The sequence below is a fragment of the Arvicanthis niloticus genome, chromosome 1 (genome assembly GCF_011762505.2).
Source record: "Arvicanthis niloticus isolate mArvNil1 chromosome 1, mArvNil1.pat.X, whole genome shotgun sequence".
Taxonomy (NCBI): domain Eukaryota; kingdom Metazoa; phylum Chordata; class Mammalia; order Rodentia; family Muridae; genus Arvicanthis; species Arvicanthis niloticus.
In genome coordinates, this window is record NC_047658.1 from 135,288,590 (window position 1) to 135,313,641 (window position 25,052).

The window sequence follows — 25,052 nt, forward strand, 5'->3', positions numbered from 1 at the left end:
GTGACCTGCCTACCTTACACTCTTACCAGTAAATGCACTTGGAAGAGTTTACCACTGCTTTGGCATTAGTGACCACTTGTCCATTTGAAGACTTTTATCAGTCACATGAGAGACATGGTTGCTTCTGTGTCTCAGACATAAAGATGTATTGCTTCAGAGGAAATAAGTATGTGGCTAACAAAATCTTGAAATGTTTAAAATCATTATTAACTACATTTTAGAAATAAATAGTGGTTGTCGTTCACTTTAAATTTTGTATATCTAGACAGGAAGTCCGAACACCTGGTAAAGCAGCACACTGGGTCTGTTTTGAGATACCCCACTGTGTAAAACACACATTAAATAATTGGAGTCTGAAGAGGCTTGAGAAAAGAAGGTTAAGAAGCAAAATAAATAAGTAAATAAATAAAACAAGCACTTAGAGGCAAGCAACACATGCAGAACAAGCAAGAGATTAGTGTACATGAAGAGGCAACTTACATGGCTGTTGAGAAGAGAGCTTCTGTGAGTGGACAGACCGTCAGACTTTTGCAGCGTCTCAATCGCCATTTCAATCTGATAATAAATGTCATTGAAAAAAGGGCTCAAGACAAGATAGTAATAAAAGGCTGACCAGAGAATTTTTGATTGATTCTTAAAGTCTAATTCATTCTTCAATGATGGCTAATGAATAGCTATCACTAAATGTGTTCCCCCCAGCCTTTCCATCCCTAGAGAATGAAATATAATATGCACATAAATAATAAGCTCAATTACAAAAGTAATCTTTTCTAAACACTTTGTGATTATAATCAGCATGGAGACTCAAGGATCAAGAACCCTGGCAGATTGTTCTAGTTATAAGAAACTATTTTTTTTACTTGCATGGTTCAAGATGTGGGATATTAGCCCCTCTCTATATAGCCTCATACCTAAAGCACGTTTAACATTTGTTCTATTCTGTCATGAAATAAAAATCATAAAACAGAATCGGAATTTAATATGCATTAGTATTTTAATGCAAGTTACAAAAACTCTAAAAGCTAGTAAGTCTACACATCCTTTTACTCTAGCAGTAAAATTTGGTAGGGAAAGGTCAGTTAGGTGAGCATTCAGATGTGACTATGGTCTCTATTATAGTTTAGGACATGATGATGAAGCAGAAATATTAGAAATAACAGCAGAAAGAGGAATAGAAGAGAAAATAACTCAGAGCCAACAAAAAATGGACAAGAACAGAACCAGTTATATTCAATGTAATCCCAGCACACCATGGGCAGTCACAAAATCATTCTTAAGCAAAAGCTTCCAGGGACAAACCTGAGGCACTCTTGATGACCTCATATGTAAGACAGCTATCCTTCTGCTCACAGCACTATGACACATGCTATCAAGAAAGGAACTGAAAAGTACGCATTTGGAAACTGATGCATAGTAAAATACCAGCTAATTAAAACCTTCATTATGCAATTTGAGAACATAAATTTCATTATTTTAAAACTATAAATATATCGACAATTCGGTATAAGCAGTTATCAATTCATAACAAATGTGCAATAATTTATTCTATAGTTAGCTGGTTTTGATATCATGAAACAAGGCAAAGTGCCTTTTAAATCATTCTCTCCACCAGCTGCGACGCTAACAGAGTATATTAAACTTGAAAACAAACAGAAGAAAATCTATTGTTTACATTAAAAAAGATCACATTTTAGAATACACAATGTAACTTAAGGAGTAAATGAACATTTTTAATTAAACCCATGTTTTAAATTTTATTTATTTTTATTTTATGTGCATTGCTGTTTTGCCTGCATATATGTCTGTGTGAGGACGTCAGATCCTGGAGTTACAGTTGTGACCTGCCATATGGGTGCTGGGAACTGAACCTGAGTCCTCTGGAAGAGCAGAGCTCATAGCTGCTGAGCCATCTCTTCAGCCTGGTTTTAAATCCCTTCAAAGGAATCAAAAAGCACGCTTGTTTTCAAAAGGAAAAGGCAGCATAAGATAGTTGAAATCATTCGTGTAATAACAAAGCATGCCTAAGAAGAATTTGCTCAAAATTGCTAAATGCCTACAATTTTTTTTTTAACTTTGAGGGTGGAAATTTGAACTGTGATTGCATTTTAATAAGTAAATAAATAATGAGACATAACATCATTTTATAGGTTTAAATGAAAGGCAAAATTTATCAGAATTATAACAGCTGAATCACATTGAAGAATAAATCCTCACTAAGGTTTGAGAGACAGCAGTGTTAAGTGAGATCAGCCATCAATTGGCTTCCTTAGGGATTTCTTTTACTGAAATTGCTACCGTGGTGCTGACTGATTCCCTGCAAGGCCAGGTTGTCAAGAAAAGAACCAATCCACCCTGGATACTTTTTGGCTTTATCATATGTTTTTGTATGCTTCCAGCTTTTTACTGGTCTACATATGGTTCCCTCCAGCCAGTAGGGGAGCCAGTAGCTAGGATCTCTGGGAAAGGAGGCAAAATGGCAAAAGGAGAAACATGTCCAACTGCATCCACCAGGACAGATATACTGACTGTCTGGAAAATGTTGTTGGTTTTTTTTTTTTTTTTTTTTTTTTTTTTAATAATTTATTCCTACCAGATAACTTCTGAGAATATGATCAGAATTGTGAACCCAGTACTCAGACAAAATATATTTAAGAAGAGTTATAAACCTGTACATATTTTCTCATTGTTTACATTTTCCCTGAATTTAAAATTTGTACTAAACAAGAAATGTTCTCTAGTGAACACATGAGGAGAGTGTGCTAGGAAGCAGGAGCAGAATTGAGTCAGAAAGCAAAAGAGCAGGGGGATGCTCAAATGAGGGGGATCGAAATGAAGGGGCATGTCCAGGACAGAAACCTGAGCTTGACTGTTAACTTGACTATATTAAGAAAAACCTAGAAGAGTAAAGTACACCTTTAGGGGTGTCTGTGAGGCTTAGCAGAGGAGCAACTAAGAGGGAAGACGCACTCTAAATGTGACGGGTATTCCATGGACACAGGCAACCTCTTTCTTTTTCCTGTTCACTATAAGGGAGACTACTCAAGCATGCTATCACACACATGATTGCAACGCCTGCACTCACACAGAAAGCTAGGCATGGAACTCCTGTGGTGCCAGGATTACTGAGTTTGCTGGCCCTCAGGCTGGCTACAGCGTCAATGAGTAGGACTCCCAAGGATATTCTCTGGCCTCTGTGGGAACAAAAGGCACCCACAATTGAAAAAACATGTGTGTATGCCATACATATAAACCAAGACACACACAACAACAACAACAATAATAACAAAATTGAAACACACACAAATTAAAAGAGGCTATGTGTTTTGCATATGGAAAATATGGTATCCTGAGGGCATCTAAGGAATTGACAAGACCACATACATTCTAAGGCAAAGGAGTAGGAAAGTTTCAACATATTTGAAACACTTGAGAAGACAACTCCAGGGGCCCTTGCTCCACAGGACTGCCTAGGAAAGAATTTTCAGTTTGTATTAAACCGTCTGAGCATTTGGAAGCTACTAGGGCCATAGTGCAAAAAACCTAAGCTGGTGTCAGACCTCATCGCTGTCCACATAACACAAGTTTTGCAGGCATACAGAATATAACAGTTACAAGGTCATGGATGATTCTACCCAGATTTCAATGGCTGGCCTGGGAATCCTACAGGTGTCAGTGTCAGAATCCCTACAGGTAGCTCCTAAGGGAGCAAACTTTGTGAAGCAGTAAGAGTGAATAAGAGGAAATGGAGACCCTCTGCGAGGATGATATTCTCTAGGAATATGAAATGTCCATGGAGAAAGGTGCAGTCAATAAGTAGGGTCAAAAACAATAGGGCAAGTAGCAAGGACCACCATACAAATGTCAGAGATGACAGACATAGGAGGCGTAGAATTTAAGGCCTGCTGTGCTGGGCTTCAGCTGTGCTGGGTTTCAGTAGTTTTGGCCCTACCCCTCTTCTCTGGGCTTTATCTAATTCCTTTGTTCAGCTGCATGTAGAGAGGAGCAGACCACCTTTAAACTTTGGAGCCTGCTCACAGCAAAGACCTCGCTTTCAATCTCAGAGACTTTAAACCTGGACTTTGGAGCAATCTTGGAACTACTGACTTTAGAGACTTTGGTGCTTAGATTAAATTCATTTCACATTATGAGGGACTTTGGGGAACAGAGGCAGAATGTAATAATTTGAATATGAACTGTCCCCAGAGGTCACATGTTGAATTCTTGGTTGCTAGCTGCTGGAACACTTTGAAGAGGGTTGGAAATGTAAAGGAGGAAATGTAAAGCAAGAAGGAAACTGACTGTGCATTCTTAAAGGTGCTGAGTGGTTTCTGATTGCCTATTTTCCTGGCCACCACCAGGTAATTTGCTCAGCCATAGGCTTCTGGCACATGGAACCAGCCAATCGTGACTCAAACTCTGAGTCATAAACTTCCCTTTGTTCTCTTTCTCCTCTCAAGTATTTGTCATAGCAACAAAAATTTTACTTACATAGTCAAAAATGTAGTAAAAATGACCATGTGTCAATAAATACATTTGGTTCTTTTAATTCAAGAAAAAAAAAGATGCATCAATTTTATAAGGTAGAAAACACATTTAAAGATATAACAAATATGCAAATGTTGTAGTAGCCTAGAACAGTAAGAGAATATTCTGTGATTTTTTAGGAATTGTGATTCGAAAATCAGAAGAGGCAGGTGGGATAAGGTATTTTCCATCCAGAAGAAATGATAATATATTCAGCATTGCTTCTACAAAGATTCAGCAACACCTCAAGGAAGAACTTGAAGTGGACACAGTATTTATTATCTAATGAAAAAGAGAGACAGCATGGTAATAAACAGGCAGCTCAAAGCTTAGGCTGAAAACATTTTCATCACTAAAATATGTGCCTTCCCAGAGTCATGGAGAAGATGGCACTCTCCAAGCATAAAGACCCATATTATGTTACATCTTCCTCCACCACCCACCACAATCACCACAACCACCACCCACCACAATCACCACCACCACCACCCACCTCAATCACCACCACCACCACCCACCTCAATCACCACAACCACCACCACCACCACCACAATCACCAGCACCACCACCCACCTCAATCACCACCACCAACACCACTCACCACAATCACCACAACCACAACCACCACCACCACCCACCACAATCACTACAACCACAACCACCACCCACCACAATCACCACAACCACCACCACCACAATCACCACCACCACCACCACCACCAATCACCAATAACAACCATTACAACCACCACCAGAAACAACAACGACGACCACAAAATCAATATACCAAAAGGGACATGAGAAAAAAAGACCCACCTGTATCCTGAAAAGAGGACCAGAGTGGGAAGAAAGGGGGCAAAGGATGCTAAGACGTTAAACTGTATTTTATTCTTTGCTCATACTCAAAAAAAGGAGATCACTAATTTATTTTCTAAAAGAGTGCACAGTGTCAGTGAAACAGAAGTAACATTTCACTGTTAAATCTTCTCTGGTGTAATAATCACTCTTGCCACCTTCAAAAAAAAAAAAAAAAAAAAAAGAAGAAGAAGAATAAGAAGAAGAATGCTTCTAAGGGGATGGTTTCTTATTTTGCTGAGCTGCTACCATACCTAAGTACTCTGTTTAGTGGTTGAGACGGTTAGAGATTAGAACCCATTGAGAACACTGGAGGCAAATTCGGTATAAACGGATAGACAAGAGAGGAAGTCTGTGACTATGTTTTAGAAAATATGGTAAGTCTTCAGTTCCTTCTATAAAGTGCCAGTAAAAGAGGACAGGAAAGCTGGCTCAACAGTTAGGAGCACAGCATTCTCGCTCTTGCTAAACATCTGAGTTCAGGTCCTAGCACCCACACCAGGCAGCTCATGATTTCTATTTCCCAGGGATTTGACACCATCTCTGACATTGATCAGCATGATGCCCACACATGGTACATAGATAAATATGCAAGCAAAATATTCAAATACACAAAATTAAATAAGTAACTCTAAAAACATATTCAGGGAAGTCTACTCAAACGCTTCTGCTCTAAGTGATTAAGAGGACTGAGCACAGTATTTATTATGGAGGATTCATAAACAACTAAACAATTGTACCATCTTATGATTACTCTGATTCTTAAATAGATTTTCCAGCCATTTTTCTCATTTGATTTTCATAACCACCAAATACAATAAGATAGGTATGCTTTCACGTTAGATAGGCATACTTCCATGGACTATGTCTACTTGCACATAGGAAAAGTGGGGCTTCCTGGGACTGAAGGACTGTCGAGATTGTGAGGGCACTGAGTCTGACTGGAATCCAAAATTCATCATCCTAAATTCAACATCATTTTCTTTACATTCTGTGAAGGTTTATGCTGATTGTCAATTTGACAGAACTAGAACCAATTAGAAGAAAAATTTCTAGAAATGCCTATAGAGAGTAATGTGTGCAGATTAGGGGAACCCCTAGGCATGCCTTTGAGGGATAAGCTAGGTCAGATAATGGAGGTTAGAAACCACTGTAACCAAGAGGAGTACCACCATGGGTTATAAGAATGGACTAGATAAAAATGAGAGAGTAGGTTCAGCATGAGTGCTTATGTCTCTTTGCCACCTGACTATGGGTGCCATGTGCTCAGCTACCCCAAGCCCCTGCCACTGTAACTTTCCTGGCATGATGGACTGTGAGTAGAAACAAAGCCTTCCTTTCTTCAGCTGCTTTTGGAAGTCTTAAATGCTGTAGGTAGAGTTTTATGTGCTATTCTAATGGGAGCTGGAAGATAAGAATGTTTGAAAGAAAAAGATGGGCTCATCTTTTCTTTCAAAAAGAAGGACCACTCAACAGTTAAGAGCACTGGCTGCTCTTCCAGAGGGCCTGGGTTCAATTCCTAGCAACCACATGGGGGCTCATAACTGTAGTTTTAGGATCTGACACCCTCATGCAGATATACAAGCAGGCAAAACACCAATGCACATAAAACAAAATTAAATAATTTTTAAAAAAAATAATGCTGAAGAGAGACAGGAATGGAAGAACCCTCAATCATTAGGTTTCGGAGGGGAAGGTAGGACTCTATTGATAACTATACTAGAGGTCATTAAGGGTATATGCTAGAGAAGAATCTGACTTTATTCTGCTTTAATACAGAAAACCTAAGCAGGGATAAATTTAAAATTAATGGCTAACTCATTTCATGTAAGAAATTTTATGGCAGTAGCATTCAGTTTGCAGTATGGTAACTATTCATCATACGTATCTATGTTGACAATGACAAAGCTTAGAATCTAAGAGCACACCCTGATCTTTCAGAAGAGTGAGTTCTTGGAAGCCTTGTTAGGCATCCCACATCACAAGTATGTCTACGTCCAGGATGATGTGACTTCTTTGGCTTCTGTGAGAACCTGCTCTCATAGGCAGACCATCCCCCACACAGACACACACATGCACATAATCATCCACGTGACAATGGTTCTTCTGACATGAAAGATATAAGACTGAAGGAATCAAGTCTTGTACCACTGTTCCAGAGACCTATTGATTAGGAAATGCATGGTGAGGTCAGATTCCCTTTACAGATGTTACAAGAGAGCATTAGGTAAGGTATAAAAGTAGAGCTTAGGTTGCAGTGGAGAACGAGATACTAGAGGTGCTGTAACCACGGAATGTCTGCCTAGCAGCATGGCTATGTGTTTAAAGAAATTAATCAGAGCAGCAAATAAGCATAGCTCACTACACATGGTACAGGTATCACTGGGAGGAGTTTGGATTTCAATCATATATATACACACTGACACAAAGGCAGTCATCATATATGAGTGTATACTGATGTGCACTTAGAAACAAAAGTTCTGAGTGTCAATGTAAAGGCATGTCTCATGGGATGTGAAAAATTTCAAATGCCTTACATGAAGTTGTTAAACCATCATCAATTCAGGGCAAGTGGCAGAATATTTTCTAAATATCCACTCAGAGTCCTTTCTTCCCAAGAGGCCTGAGAAATGCACAAAAAGCTGGCCTTCCTCCTACCCAGGAAGCTAAGGCACTGGCTCTAATACTGCTCTTAAAACTCTACCTTCAGGCAAAATGTTGGTCAACATGAAATGATGATACAATATTCAGAAGAGCTGACTGAGAGATTCCAAACAGGCTGCTGATTTAACTCTTCAAAGAACCTGACGGTGTCCAGCAATACATCTAGCCAATTTTACTTTACATCTTCATTCAGAAAATAATGAAGGATGACATGCTGACAGTTACAGCTAAGCAACTAGAAGACACAAGTTTTAGGGCTTGCAAATACTGTAATATATGAAGTCTTTCAAATTTTAATTCATTGACAGTCATATGAATTTAGAGAATGTATAAAATTTATGAACACAGGTTTAAGCGGGGTTGTGATTTTATTTTATTACCTGAAGTTCTTCTGAAAGTATTTAGGAGAAAAAGAAGAAAACATGTGGATCAGAAATGTATAGTACTCAGGTGTGTTCTGATAACAGTTGGTGTTGAAATTTAGATGATGATGAAATCAAAACATTGTCTTGTCTTGGTTGGGTGTCCTGTGCTTACTCTGTGAACTTACTACTTCCCCATCTATGAGTCTAATAAAACCAGTCTATGATGACGTATCTACTAGAGAAGCCAGGGGCTAGAATTATCCTTTAGGACTCTGCTGAATTAGCAATAAGTGATGGGGCTTAAGATCAAGCTTATGTTTGCAAATGGCCCTAGCCTTTTCTAGTTTATTCTGAGCATTAACAACAACTTCACTATTGTATGTAGTCTGTATAATCACTGCAATATCAGTAATTACTATAATTTGTTAGAACTGCAAATCCTGGGCCTCTTGCCTACAAGTCACTAAGTCGCCGCTCTGGGAATGGAGTCCATCGATGCTCTGTAGAGTTTATACTAGGAACACTGCACTCAAATGCAATCAAAGGGTTTTCTTCCTCTACCAGAGTCAGACTATTGCTACTACTAAAGCAGCAGAAGCAGGCACGTGCTCTATGTAAAGAGAGACGTTGACATCCAAGAATTATTCGGTTTGTGCTTTCCTTTTTAGGCAACGCTGAACTTAACATTAGCAAAATTACTAGAAGACAACTATGATTTTGGTGACTCAAAAATTAGTCAAATAAAAATTTTAAAAGTTTAACATTGTAATTTAAAAGTGATGCAATGAGAAAGACAGGATAAAACTAACCAAAATACTTTAATACATGTAGTCTGGTGTATTAAGTATGAATTTGCACTCCTGTCTTAGAGAATAGCCTTCAGAAATGGAGCTAGTTCCACTGACGTAGTCTATGGGATCATTAAGGTCATTAAGATGACTGATGAAGATAGCAGCAAAGGAAACTAACTGCGAAGCTGATAGGATTCTTCAGTGATAGAGCACAGTTTAGCATGCACATGACCCTCTCAGTTCAATTCCCAGAAAACACACACGCTCAACTGTGCACGCGCATGCACACACACTGTTTCTGTGAAATGTTAAAATACGGAAGAAGATAATTCAAACTCATACATGAAAACAAATACAAAATAGTCACTATCACCTCAAAAGTTTGGATTTGAATAGTTTCGAGTTTTTAATTAAATTTAGACCTCGTTTTCATTCTCAAAACTTCCAACAGTCTAATTGAAGAGGACTACCTGAAACTTGGGATCAAGATTTAATTTCAATTTTAATACCTCAGAATATTTTTAACTATGTTGATAAAAAGTGATAAAACTTTATCATTGTTGAACTATACATTTCAACTTTGCTCCCACTGTATTTCCTATCACTGCCTACATTTTAAACTATTAATGGCAGAGTGTGAAGCTACCTCACTAAGTCTCTTAAAGTGGTTTCCTTTGATTCTCTGTAACTATATGACATAGATAATGTAATAGATACATTCACATCATCTCAAATTCTGATTTTCAAGTTTTCCTTTTATTTTTATATTTTATTGCAGGTTTTTGCTCAATTATTCTTTTCTATACTTTTGAGAGCACATTTAAAAAAAAAAAAATCAAACCGCCGGGCGGTGGTGGCGCATGCCTTTAATCCCAGCACTTGGAAGGCAGAGGCAGGTGGATTTCTGAGTTCGAGGCCAGCCTGGTCTACAAAGTGAGTTCCAGGACAGCCAGGGCTATACAGAGAAACTCTGTCTCGAAAAACCACATACACACACACAAAAATCAAACCTTGTTATGTGTGGTAGCACATGTGTGTAAACCCAGCATCCAGGGCTCTGGAGGCAAAAGATCTTGGCTACAGTCTGACGTTGGCTACAAAAAAATTATTTGTGTAAAAATACTGAGTAACATGCTCTTACCTCTCTCTTTCTTATAAGTCAAATGGAAAACTCACTAAACTTATACAAAAAAATGAATGTGTAAAATTATTGCTAACATCTGTGGCTATATTAAAAACCTTGTCTCCTATGAAATTTACTACAGTTAGAGTTGAACCTTAGCTACATAAGCATGGTACAACAGAATAAAGAAGCAACTTCTATGGCTAGTAAACACAACTGTAGCTAAACACACAGCAAATGCAGTCCCACTCCATGTTGTGTATACTGAACTTATAAACTGGGCACATGAGTAAATCCTGCTCACAAAAGAACTGCTCATTACCCATATGCATGTGCTGCACAGCCCCACTAAATTGGGGAGAAGAATAAAACTTTATGGATCTAATGCTGACTTAGATGTTATAGAAAACAGTGTGTTCTAATATATCATTCTTTATCTATAGACCAAATTTTTATGAATGAAACATTAAGTTATTTTCCCTTCAAAGTTTATAGTACTTTCAACTAGTATACTTGAAGTTTGATTTGTAAATCTAAGGAAGATCAAGCAAAAAACAATACAAGTGGGTATAAGAGACACAATGTATCTTCCTATTTATAAGCTTTAATTAATCTCCTGAATGCAGAGTTTCTATAAGTAAAATGAAGCTATTTCTGGAACATTATGATATATTTATGCTTTTGAAATGCTGCACCAATACAAAATATATCCCCTCTAAATACTAGTCATTACTATAAACTCTTCTCTCAATTCAGGAAAATTCTGTCTGCACAGAAGACTGGAGGCACACCATTCGGTTTGTCTTAAACTTCTGGTTTATCAATATTTGTGGACAGAAATGTCCTAAACCTTAAACATGAAATTACTACCTCTAGTTCTCACCGGCTTGAGGCTGGAGCTGCTGTAACTGACTGACAGATGAATAGAATAGAGATATAGAGACAGAGACTGCAGACCTGTCTAAGTCCCACTTTATTAAGTACTTTAAAAAGAGGTTCCAGAGCGCCAGTCAATTTATGATTTTGTGCTGAAAGCAGAAGATTCCTGGTATTCCGTCTGAAAGTTTCACTTGAGGGCTCAGTTTGATCTTAACAAGAAATGCTAAGATCATATGTGCTTTTGCTCATAAGTACTGTTTTCTCAAACACTTATGCTAGTTGAAACACTAAATCATTTTCATGTAGTAAAAAGTCTGACATATACGTTTATTCATATTCCAAATTTTAAAATTATCTTCCCCTAGCTTAGCCTTACATAATCAATGCAATTTCCATGTTATGTGACTACATTGTTTTATATAACTATAAAATATACAGCTATGGCCCAAAGACCACCATTAAATATCTTCCCATAGGCAAGATAAATAGACCAATTGGCTATGTTTAATGTAACTATTTTCATAAAATAAAAGAAAGCCATCTATACAGTGATATGAATAGGTTCTTGTTAGAGGAAAAAGTCATTGTTGGAGGCAAAAAAGAAATTATTTTTTTGTCATTTGTGTGAAAAAATGATCAATTATTCTGCTTGTGAATTTACTGAAATATTTCTAGAATGAAAGACTTGGTAGCACTGACTGCTTCTGAGAAGACAGAGATGAGAGGTGAGAGGTAGTCATAGCAGGCATGTTATTTAACCTTTGCAATGTACAATTTGAATAATTCATATAAAATTTAAATGAAATTTTGAAATATTCACGAGGAAAAAAGGCAAATTTTCTGGGAAGTTAAAAATACTTATTGTTTTGGAAAGAGCATACATTACACTGGATTCACAGACACTTAAAGCCCAGGGGAAAAAGAGCACCTACAATTTTAAAATGAACCCTTAGATTTCTCCAAATTATATGAGTTAATCTAAATTTTATCACATAGTAATAGATAACAACTGAAGTTTCCTTCAAATGGTTAAGGTATATTATATTTTACATCATATATATATATTTATATATATAACATATATAACATTATATTCCAAATATTTTCCTCATGCTTTTTGACAGGATCTAATTTTGCCAAAAACTTTAAATGTATATAAATATTATTACACATAATCCTAAAATTTTATATCAAAGTCTTAAAATGCTTAATGGAATAATAGTATCTAGTTAAGAAGAATAAAAGCAATACTGATTATAAAACACAAAAATTGCTTAACAAAGGAATGATTAAGCTATTTAAAACATATTGCTATTTACTGTTTGGAAAAGCATAAAATAAAATATGCTTTGGTGGGCACAAAAATATCACTGTATTGACGACTTTTTGTTCTACAAATGAAAACTGTTTCACTATCACAGTTCAAAGTTCTATAAATGAAGATGCTAACTAAAAATAAAAACAAAGGTGGAGTGATGGCTCAATGGTTAAGAACGCAGATTCAATTCCCTATGGCCACATGGTGGCTCCCAACCATGTGTAACTTCAGCATCAGGACCCAATACCCTCTCTGACTCCCGTGGGCACAGGCTAAATATTCATACACATATAAAATAAAATGAATCTGAAAAATAAAAACAAGAATTTCAAATAAAATGTAGAAAAAATGTGATACAGTCAGAGGGCAGGACTGCAGTAAGTCCAGACTCACGACAACAACCAGCTCCCAAACCTTAAGGTCTATGAAATACCAACAAGGGATTCCTAATTTAAATTGAATAAAAACTAAAACACTTATGCACATTGCAACTTAGCTGGACCACAACAAAACCATTAATATTTCTTAGAAGTCTTATTAAGAATATATATGTACATATAGAGACATACACATACATAATTTATAAGAATATGGGCTCTATTGACTACATGGTAAAGTAAAAGGAACACTAATATGTTCAACTAATAGGAAGATTAATAGTTTGTACCATAATATGAAATTCATTATCATTATCACAAGCCAAATATGAACTATTAAATCACCCTATTAAAGCTTTTTCCATCTAAAGTTATAAAGCAATAGTAATTGTACTTGAAATAAAAATTCTACTGATAACCTAGAGATGACTATAGTAGAGCAAAAATTATTCCAATAACAGTTTCTCATCTGGGCAGCAAAGTATCCCAGGAGAAGGTCTTTGCTGTCATCTTTATGTCCAATCGTCATCCTTCATTAGCATGCCATAAGAAGCTATTTATATATTAAACTTTTCTTAGAATGTGGTGTTATTCCCAATAATTTTAAATAAGAATTTCTGTACAGACACAACTAAATTGTGTAAAAGCATTATCAATGAAGTCATGCTGAGGACCAAGGTAGATAACTGCTAGCAAGGAAATGAGTCACGGTGTTCGGTTCATCTTCCCAAGTGTCTTAAATGATTTGAATGATTTCATATCAATGGAATGGAGTGGGTTGATGATGAATACTTGCTGCTTTGCTGTTCAGTAATGGCACAGTTGTCCATGGTTGTCCCTTGTTTCCATGATGTTCATCAAATACCAGATATCCTTATATAAAGATATGGTAATAGTTTTATATAGTCTACCACAACACTCTGTATACTTTTTTTAAAAAAATAAAAAGAGGTCTCTCTCTCTCTCTGTCTCTCTCTCTCTCTGTCTCTCTCTCTCTCTCTCTCTCTCTCTCTCTCTGTGTGTGTGTGTGTGTGTGTGTGTGTGTGTACACATGTGGAAGTAAGAGGGCAACTTTTGAGAGTCCATTTTCTCTTTTCTCCACGTGACTCCTGAAGAATGAATGCAGGCCATCAGGTGTGGTGGGATATACTTTTCCCTGCTGAACTATCTTGAATGCCAGATCATTTATATCATCTCTGGACTACTTATAATATGTAAAACAACATAAATATGCTAGAAAAATAGTAAGTATACTATACCATTTGGGGGGACAATCACAAACAAAAATTTTGTACATGTTTACCACAATTTTTCACAAGTATTTTCTGTAAGATTAGTTGAATCCACACCAGTGAAATACATAGATGTAGAGAGGTGACTCTATCTTCTGCAGTCAGTATTTGGGCTAAAACATCAGAGATTCCTGCAGTCAGTTACATTATTTACACTACACATTACAAATGTAAGACCAGCCAGAAACAACTGAACCTAAGTGGCATAGAGCATATGCCTCATTGTAGAAGAGAGACACACTTGAATCTCAACCAACAACAAGCTGCCAAACACTGTTCACAGACATGCTTTTCTAAGGTTATACGGTGACTGAAGGAAAAAAAAAAAAACACACATGACAGCAAGAAAGTCATTTGGTGACTCAGCACCTACTAAAAGCATGCCTGATTTCTAAGAATCAAAACAATGAAAAATGTATTGTTTTCAGCATTTGGCAAGAGGAGACTACTATGGAAAGCTCAAGGGCTAAGGAACACTTAAATTTTGCTAATGTGCTCTACTAAAATAAAAGTGTAAAATGACAAGAGAAATCACATTGTGATTTGAGCTAATATGTGCAGCATTACTGAAGTGGAATGCAAATCAAATACGTAGCTCGGTAATAAATTTAAGGAAACATGGTAAACACTGGCAGATGCATACAGATAGGTTTAAATAGACAGATAACTGTCATATGAATTTCAATGAGAGCCCACAGATACAAAATTTATCTTCATAGTCAATTTTTATATGCTTTTTGTTTTAAAGGAAGTATTAATGTGAAAAGGTTTGATTGACAAACAGATATAACAATAAACTCTTCCAGAGTTGTACAGTGGAAATTCTAGGAGTAACATCTTGCATACTCTGTATAGAAAAACTAAGATAAGAGTTTTTCTTTTTAGTATCTATAACTACATACTAAAATGACCCAAAATATAATATTTACATAATTTAGCAGCAGAGCTTATAAATGAAGTAAGCATTCATTAATCGTGTTGTTACTGGGGATATTTAGGTAGCTAAACCTGGCATGAAGGCAAACAGAAATGGCTCCAAGAGATGAGCAGGAAGGGACTGGGTCCCAGGAGGGCACATCAGTAGGAGAATGGGTGAAGCAAAGAAGAGACAGAACACAGGGCTTGAGAAATGGCAGGGACTCCTGTACCACTGCAGATGACATCTGACATATATCTGAATAGGCATGCTGTTAGCTGCTGGGGACATTTTCCTTTTGTGATAAATATAAATGTAGTGTTTTGTCTATATTTCCTAGTTCTTTAGTATGATACTTTGTCTTGTTGATACAGTGGCATGGCTAGAAAGCATATGGCTGAAGTGGCAACTTACTTTAGTTTGCACTCAATATAAATATTTGTATGACTGAAAATTTAGAATTGTAAAACTATTAGAAGCAAGGGACAATATATATAGAAAGCACTTTTAAAATCTGTAGAAAATAGTGGGACTGCTTCAAGTATCTCTCCATTTAATCTGATATTGGCTAAAAATAATAAAAAGAAAAAACCCTTTACATTGCGAACAGCTGTTCTAATGTTAGGAAAACACTGAATTAAGAGTAGTGATTTAAAACTTGATTAGGAAAAGGGCAACAATAATGATGAAAGCATCATTATTACAGTGCGCATAGAACATCATGAAGAAACTCACAGAGTGAAAAGTCTAAGCCTCACATTGCTACTATTCTCTCCCCAGCTCACCACACCCTTCCTTCATTTCAAGAACAAGCTTCATGGAGACATGATGAGAAAGTATGTAGACTCCACTCAGATCCCCAGCACTACATGCCCACTTCTGTGCTAAGGTAGGATAGAACTCAGGCCCACAGTCATGTCACTGAACTACATCCCTGGTCCTACCAGCAGGACAAGTTCACATAGCTCAAGCAGAAGTCGATGTCATTGCTAGCTGTCTCAGATGAGCACTCCTTTTTTATGCATAGTGAAGTTACAGCTTGATGGTATCAAGTGGCACATAACTTTCTATATTTCTGACAGCATTTCAATAAATTAATACTCTCATACTGACATGCCATCCTTCTGTGTCAAAATGCATATTTAAATTTAAATACTTGAAAAGTGCTATGAGAAGATGTAGCCTCACGCTACCATTTGCTCATCCTGTGATCATCACCAACACACGTGTCTCACGTGGGAATTACCTGGTATCAGTGCTTCCCAGAGGCTTGCTTTGTGACCAGAGAGTAAATGCACATGGCAACATGTTTTTCTGACAGGGCACATGACATAGCTCAGTCGGCCTTTAACTCCCGATCCTCATACCCCATGAGCTAGGATGACTGACAGGCATGTATCCAATGTATCCACACAATTGTTTTAAGATAAGTACTATTATCAATAGGTAAATCAAGCACACGTGGCTTTCTGTTGTAAAAGAAAACCAGGATTTTTTGGGTTTTTTTAATGTATTAAATAAAATATATCACAGGTGGTATATAATTCAGGCTGGCCTTGAATCACAGCAATTGTCTTACCTTGATCTCTGTGTGCTAAAACTCCAGGCATGAGCACCAAGCACAACCTAGTCAGTATTTGCATTAGAAAAACTCATTTATCTAAATCTAAGATGGGGGCATACTTGTCAGTAATGCTGTTTTCATAATGCTACCAGTTACATCTTCTATCATGCCAGGATGGGAAAACTGCTTCACACAACTCAAATTTATGTGATTTGTTTTTCTCCATAGAGAAAAACAGTACAATAGAAGCTACAGAAGCTAGTGTAAATAAAAACTTAAACACTTACTGTCGCTGGGGAGGCCCGGGTTGTGTGTGTCACTGAATGACCAGAATTCTCCATTGAATTGCCAATGAGATAGGTTCCTCCCGAGCTGCTGATGAGCTGGCCTCCTGTGACGCCCATCTGAATCCCACCAGTACCCACCATACTGTGGGAGGACACCACGGTTGTCACCTGTGCAGAACTTCCTTGAGTATCAAAGTAATTTCCTCCAGTGTTTTGGCTATACATCTGTGTTTCTGTGTAGGGATAAGTTGTTGTTCGGCTTTAGAAAAAGAAAACAAAAAAGAAATTTGTTAGTTTCTTTATATTATGATTGTTCTCTTTAATACAAATATATTTTAAAATACATCAATAATGTATAGCCTCTGAATCCTGTTAAAATTCATATTTTTCTGTGAAATATTATTCCTACCAATGGTTGGATAGACTTTTCAAATTAAATGTCTGTTTCTTAAAAGAGAACCTTAACTTGGTTTTGTACAACAGTGCACTTTACCCACTATAGGAGCACATTTCCAACTAAGAATAGGTCAAATCTCTGCAAGAAGTCTGTTAAGCAAATTCCTTCCTTTCATTTGAAACCTCAGGTATGCAGTAGTGTTAGGAAGACTAGGGTCTGCAACCAGGCTGACAGTCCACCTCTGAGGCCACCTGGCATCCCTGGATGACTAGTGATTATCCCTCCTATCTGAAGAAGTGTCTGTGGATTCCTTCCTTAGCGCAGAAGGACCTGGAGCTGACACACTGGGCATCTCTATCACTCTTTCTCCTTAGATAACGACTGTGCTGCTCTTCATGTACTTCCCAAAAAGTCCAGTCAAGCCTGGGACCTTAGCCTTTCAGTGAAATGGCTTTTAATAAGGTCACTTGTGACCAAATGTAAATACCAGGCTAAAGGCTCCTGTCAGCCCTTGTCTCCTTTGACCTATCTGCAGAATGACACTGTGACCACTCCGTGTTGCCCTTTTCTTCTTGGTCTGTTCTGATTAAGCTTATCTGATTTTTTTTACTTTCAGTTGATGACATCTTACATTATAAGATACCTTTACATTTCTTTATATTTTGTAATATGTAAAAGCTCACAAGACGTTATAAAATACAGAAATATAAAAATGTGCAGACACAAACACTTCACATGCTTATATCTTTAAAACTTCAAAGGATAAACCAGCATTTCCAGTTCCTGCTCTTCCCTGCTGTGGCCAACACTGACTGTTGGGTAGGCATCAACTACTTTTGGTGTCAACTAGTTCAGTGCTTTGATTTCTGTGGCAATCATTTCCACTCTCTGCATTCACTGCTCACACTCACACCCCTTTTCTAATCTCCATATTCCTGCCTTGTTCAATATGCTAGTTTTTGTGGTTTCTGCTTTTCTTGTTAATTTAAACCATAGGTGTTTACCATATACTACATGACACGCATGTGCTCACGGTGAGCTATCTAGACCTAGGAAACTTTATTTTCAAGTTCTAATTTTAGAACTTTAACATCTGAGTTTCTAATAGTCAACAGTTATTCTAAACACCCACACAACTCATTGAACATGGAGCTGTGGAGCTGGTGCCTCCATGGAGTCTTGACCTCTGTGTTCTGTCTTTGGTGTGGGAAGGAACTCTGCAGGCTAGAAAATGAAAAATGTAAACACCAACCCAGCTATAAAACCTTTTTCCTACAAATAGTCCTGTCTGCATTATAAGAACTCGTGAGAGGAGCCAACCAATGTCTTATTTGACTTGCAGCCCACTCTATGAGACAGAACCCATACCCAACACTGCTTGGGCGACCAAGAACCAGAGACTACATAGCCCAGAGACTTAAGAAAAGGCCCTAAAAATGGATCAATAAAATGACTCCTAATGATATTTTGCTGCACTCATAGATCTATACTTCATTCAGTTGTTATCAGGGAGACCTTCCCCTGTAGTAGATGAGAACAGATGCAGATACCCATAGCCAGACATTGCACATAGAGAGTCCTTGGAACACACAGCACTAAATGGAGTGTCTTCATCAAATCCCTTCCCAGAGAGCTCAGGGAACACAGATAAAGAGGAGATAGAAAGAATGTAAGAGCCAGAGGGGATGAAAGACACCAGGAGAACCAGGATCTCTGAATCAACTGAGCAAGGCTCATTTGAACTCAAGAGACTGAGGCAGCACCACAGAGCTGACACAGGCCTGCACCAGGTCTTCTGCGTATATATTATAGCTTTCAGCTTAGTTCTTTTTTTTTTTTTTTTTAATGGGACTCCCTAGGGTGTGATGAGTGGGTCCCTGATTCTTGTGCCCACTCTTGGGGGCCTTTTCATTCTGTTGGGTTGTCAACCTGCTGCTCTTAGCTTTATCTAATACTTTATTTTGTTGTTTGGTTATGATCTTTTAGAAGCCTGACCTTTTTTATTTTTTTAATGAGAGACAAGAAGAGACTGGATCCAGAGCAAAGGGCGGAGGTGAGCAATTGGGAGAAGGAGAGGGAGTAGAAACTGTAATTAGGATATATTATATGAGAAAAGACTCTATTTTCAATAAAAGGAACAAAGAAAAGAGAAAAATCTATGCTATTAAGCACCCTCAAAGGTTCTTGTTCTTTTATGCCCGTCTTCAGGGCAGAAACAGCATCTACAACTGCAGTTTTTGACATCATAACTAATACTTCTTTAACACTGATATAAGCCAGTAAATCCGAAGCATTTTCTTTTAAATAAAACATGGAATTCTGCAATATGCTTTCTCATCTTCATAGTCCTTACTTTACAATGCTTTATCATAGCTGCTTTCTAACTGGTTTTCCTTCTTCAAACCTGGATCTCTGCCAATTTTCCTCCAATTTTGTTGCCATTTTTCTAAAATGTAAATATGGAAACAAAATTTTACTAAAAAATCTTGCCATGATTACTGCTTTCAAAAGTCTTCTTTGCCTTCAAACACTGCTCAAAACCTTACAGTCAGCACCAGGATTGGTTTTCACATTAGGTCAGAACTCAGTAATGGTCATGTTCTTAAATGCTTACTTCAATAACAGCACAATGCCATCCTTTTCCTCCAGAAAGTACCATTTTCTCCACCATTTTTGCCTTGCTTGGAGAGCTTTCTTATTTCTCCCAAATCTCTTTCTTTGTCCTAATCACCCTTAAAAGTTCAGTGTAAGCACCTCCTCTCAGATTTATTTTCTGCATCTTTGCTTACCACAACCACTTTGCACTGCTAAAATACAGCTTCCAAAAAAACTAACTGCTAATTTAATTATATATCTGTACTCACATGAAATCGTACCTAACTTCTATCTATAATCCAAACACAATGCAGTCACTATACATAGTAATCATAATGAATAGTCAGTAACTTAAAACACAATTTCTACTGGCCATAATATCCAGCTTTATAAATTTCAATAAACAACTTTTAGTATTTTGTTAATCATGAAAAATTGTGAAGCTAAGACTTAAATTTTCAATGACAAATTTTAACCCATCACAATACTTGCAATTCATATAAATTATAGAAAGATAATTTTCATGACTCCTAATGACATTCTGCTATAAGCATAGGTTAGTGTCTCAATCAGCCATCACCAGAGAAGCTCCTTGTAGTTGATGGGAACTAAGATGAGACTGGATAAAATACAGAGTGAGATGCTTTGGATCACTCAGCACTACATACAATGTATTCATCAAACCCTTCCCACAGGGCCCAGTCATCTGTACGGAAGAGAAAGTGGAAAGACCATAAGAGCCAGGGTGGGGGTGGGGTGTGACTCCAAGGAAACAGTGTTTTCCAGACACAACAGGACTGATGCACATATGAACTCAGAGACTGTGTCAGCACTCATGGGGCCTGTACATGTACATACCAGATGTGGGCCCAGCAATGAGACGGGGAAGTGGGCACAGGCTTGTATCCCTAACCAAGAAGCTATGTACAATCAGTATCTGTTTGCAAAGAATATTTTTAAAAAACTAAAAATGCCATTTAAATTATATGTAAAATTCTTATCATTGCTAATTTCCCAAACGAGAAGTCTTCTATATTTAATAAAATAAAGATAGTCATGTTGATTTCACGTTTGTATTAAAAGAAAGAGAAGTTCATGTTAATTTATGTCCACTGAATAAAAACAGCCTCATTTAATAATTCATAAATTAAGACAACCTGATGCTGGTGTAAGTTATAGTCAAATGAGTTGTTATAAAAACATACAGGACAATAAATACTGACACAATCAAGACATGGTTCTGTTTCTCTTTCAAGAGTCCAAGACTGATAAGTGAGTATGCCCCCTATGTAGATGTTTTCCAAATTACAGACATAGTAACAGCTAAAGATAGCTCATGGTTGTTGACTATTTACTATACAACACACTCTACATACTTGTTGTAGAGGAATTTTAACCTAGCAACAAGGCTGCTCTGGCAAGGGATCATATCCAAAAACCTTTTAGATCCATATGATTTGGCAGGAGAACAGATATGGAGTTACAGTATTATCTGGCTGGAATATAGACAAGTACTTAGTATACACCTTTAATCCCAAACAATGAAACTAAGGTTAGTTTGTAGATGGAAGTAGCCATGTTTGAGAATGACATCTAATTGAGGGGCAAACAAAATGACAAATCAGAAAAAGTTTTGACAGAATGAGTCAGAGATAAGGATATGCCCAACTCTCATAAGTACAGTAAAGAGGTGACTTAAGAGTCAGGCAGAAAAAAAGGAGACAATTTTACTGGGACAGTTTTACAGAGATAGGTGTTCAATGAGAAGCCTAGAGAAGCCAGATGGAATCAGTCAGCTTGGAAAGGATATTGAGCCAGAAAAGCTGAGGTGAGCAGCCAGAGTTCAAACAGAACAAAAAAGGGGTGAGTTTATTCAGCTGTAAGCTTCCAAGTTTACAAGTGGTAAATAAAAGTTACTATCTACACTTTCATGAATTCTTTCATTTGTATGGTGATTCTTTGACTGATAGAATTCATGTATCACACATAATCTGAATAAATACAATTTGAATCAGTTCAAAGAATTTGTCTAAAATTAAACACTTATGAATCAAAAATTTAATACTCAAAATCAGCTCATGTTCTGAATGTTATGGAAAGAACTTATGATTTAATACACAAAAAATTCTATCTATGAATAACTAAGAAGGAACCATTCTAAAGGATAGTAACGGGTTCTTAGATTGTCTCATTGTATTTAGGACTGCATTTCCTCAGTCACAACTCTTTTTACTCAGAGGAGGACCCTCAATGCTGAAGAAGGGCTGGTAGAGCAGCCAGAGGCAGGGAAGAGAATACAGTGAAGCATGTGTTAATTCCATTAGTTCTATGAACGTGGACATTGTTTCCAGAGCTTAAGAAAAAATGTATCAATGGACAAGAGTCAGTCTATCTTTCAGGTATGCCTTCTTCATGAAATTCTCAATAGACACCAGTAAGAAACGTGCACTGCAAATAAATACATGAAGTCTACATAACCCTCAGATCAGCATGAAAACAAGGTTGGGAAAAGCAAATTACTTTAGTTGTCACATTTTCTTCTATCTGGGGATGATTCATGGGCTAGAAAATAGCCACAGAACAAGAGAAGGGAGCAAGCACCAAAGAGCATACCAAAGTTACAGAGCACCATGCATGGACCATAAGGCTGGCTTAGCTATTTCACAGACACATAGTAGTTAAGACATGTCATGTCTAAGTGACTATAAAAAAAATCCACACAATTAGGAAAGGATGGACATGAATTGTCTAAATTTGATTTTGATATAATTATACAATTATACATATGTACATATATACATACATATGTATGTATATATACATGTGTGTGAGTGTGTGTATGTGAGTGTGTGTATGTATGTGTGTTTATATATATATATATATGACTTTAAAATACTGGGCTGATACTAGAAGTAGGCTATAATATCCTCACATTGCTTTTAATCTTTGAGAAGCAAACATTACCTTCTTAAATGGTATCTCGAGAGCCCAAATGAAACCAAAGTAACACACAAGTAACACCTACAAGTCTTACTAATTAATCTCCTAAATTAGAACCTAGAATATATCATCATCATCATCATCATCACCACCACCACCACCACCAGCATCACCACCACCACTACTATTTGGTTTGTGTGACTTTGGTGTTTATGAGACTATGTCTCACAGCATAGTCTAGGCCTGAACTGGACCCAAGATCCTCCAATCTCAGCCTCTCACATGCCAGACAGGCATGTGTCATCACACTTAGCACTGAAGAATGATTTTTTTAAAAATACCAAGAGAAAAGCAAATATTCCTTCTGTACTAGAAACAGTGGCTCTTCAGGTACCACATTCAGTTTTTCCTACTATAAACATTGAATGAATCTTTCATTTTTTCTCCTTCATTTCTTGCTTCAATATTACTTTCCTCAGAAATCTCCTAAACACATCCAAGGAAACGTCTCAGTTATGGTCTGTCAGGTGTCTATTTCTTGACTGAACTTTCCTGAAAGACAAGAATTGCTAGGTACTTTAGCATATCTGTGCACATTAGAAAGATGTCCTGTGTCCATACTGTTTGTTTCAGACAAAATGCCAAAGGCTAAACGTCGTGAAAATGACTCATCATATGATTTCTACAGCTAAAGCAAACCTTTGCTATTATTCTCATATGTACCCAGTAATGAATGCAGAAGCACGGATGTGTGTGTGTGTGTGTGTGTGTGTGTGTGTGTGTCTATGTGTGTGTGTCTATGTGTGTGTGTGTGTCTGTGTGTGCGTCTGTGTTTGTGTCTATGTGTGTGTGTCTGTGTATGTGTGTGTGTGTGTGTGTTTAATGGCAGAAGCTTCTTCAGAACTCAATCTATGGTTCTACATAAACGCCAGGAGTCTTATCGACCTTTTTAATTTAGTTAATTAATGCTGCTTGAATCTCATCATGCCTTGGCATATACCATGGTTACGCATGACTCTGAATATTCTCTACTTGTTTATTCATTAGAATGACTAAGCCAATTGAGCTAAGGTTTAACCATTTTTATTCCATTTTCCAGGTTCTAGTGCCTCATGTATAAGTCTATAATACAGTATCTCTAAATTATGTACTTTGCATTGTATCAAGGTTTTGAATATCATGCAAATAATAAGCTTGCCATTATAAAATTCAACAAGATTATGGAAGTAAATTAAGGAAAGAAAAGAAAAGAAAAGAAAAGAAAAGAAAAGAAAAGAAAAGAAAAGAGAAGGAAGGAAGGAAGGAAGGAAGGAAGGAAGGAAGGAAGCAAGGAAAGAAAGAAAGAAAGAAAGAAAGAAAGAAAGAAAGAAAGAAAGAAAGAAAGAAAGAAAGAAAGAAAGAGAAGGAAAGAAAAAAGAGAAAGAAAAAAGAGAAAGAAAAGAAAAAATTTATAAATAGGCATTCAAAATAGTATCTGTAGATCACTGAAAAGCACTGCACACTGCAGAGGAGACACATGGCTTCCAACCAGCTGAGCTTCAGTTTATTTGTCTGTAAAATGGATGGGAAGCAATGATCTCAATCTTTCCAACTCTGACATTCTACGCAGCTGTATCTGAATGTCTTTTATCTTTGGAGAGATGGCAGTTTTTATGTAGATAACACCAGAAGCCTTTCTCTAATTGTGAAGAGAAATCCAAGCTCTTCTCATACAAGAAGAGCCATTTCTCCCTCCAGGAAGATTTCCTATGGAACCAGTGAGCTGGTGAGCTCTGAATGGGAAGTGGATGTTCACACTAGCTCCTGCACGGCTTAGATTATGCATCGGCAGAAGCACAAATGAAGAAAGTATCTTCTCCCCTTAGTTACAGAAATTCCATGCACTCATTTCTTCTAAGGAAAGAGGATTATAAAAGATAATAAAACCTAATTTCACCCACAAATTCTGAAATTTGGCTGTGTTACTTAAAGAGGAAAAGAATAACTTGGAGTGGTTTCCTATTAATCATTTGAAGTAGATGGGAGAGGTAAGTGGGGCCTTTAGAAAATGTACTAACCATAGGAGTTTCAAGAGATGATGCTTAGAAAATTGAGTCCCATTCTGTTCGCATGCTTATGGATTTTGAATAAATTACAAATGTCAAGAGTCATCTTCCAAAGTATAC

The 25,052-nt window shown here is 37.1% G+C and overlaps 1 protein-coding gene across 7 annotated transcripts in view; it reads right to left on the minus strand.

The window, feature by feature from the left end:
- Rfx3 (regulatory factor X3) overlaps window positions 1-25,052 on the minus strand; it is a 239,369-nt gene that overhangs the window by 77,359 nt on the left and 136,958 nt on the right. For 6 of the 7 annotated variants that reach the window (XM_034523217.2, XM_076918836.1, XM_076918830.1 and 3 more), the window contains 2 exons: window positions 16,956-17,214; window positions 481-555 (listed from right to left, as the gene is read on the minus strand). In XM_034523217.2, coding sequence (XP_034379108.1) covers window positions 481-555; window positions 16,956-17,214 — 334 coding nt within the window. The remainder of the gene's footprint in view (window positions 1-480; window positions 556-16,955; window positions 17,215-25,052) is intronic. The other variant, XM_076918833.1, reaches the window with a different exon arrangement.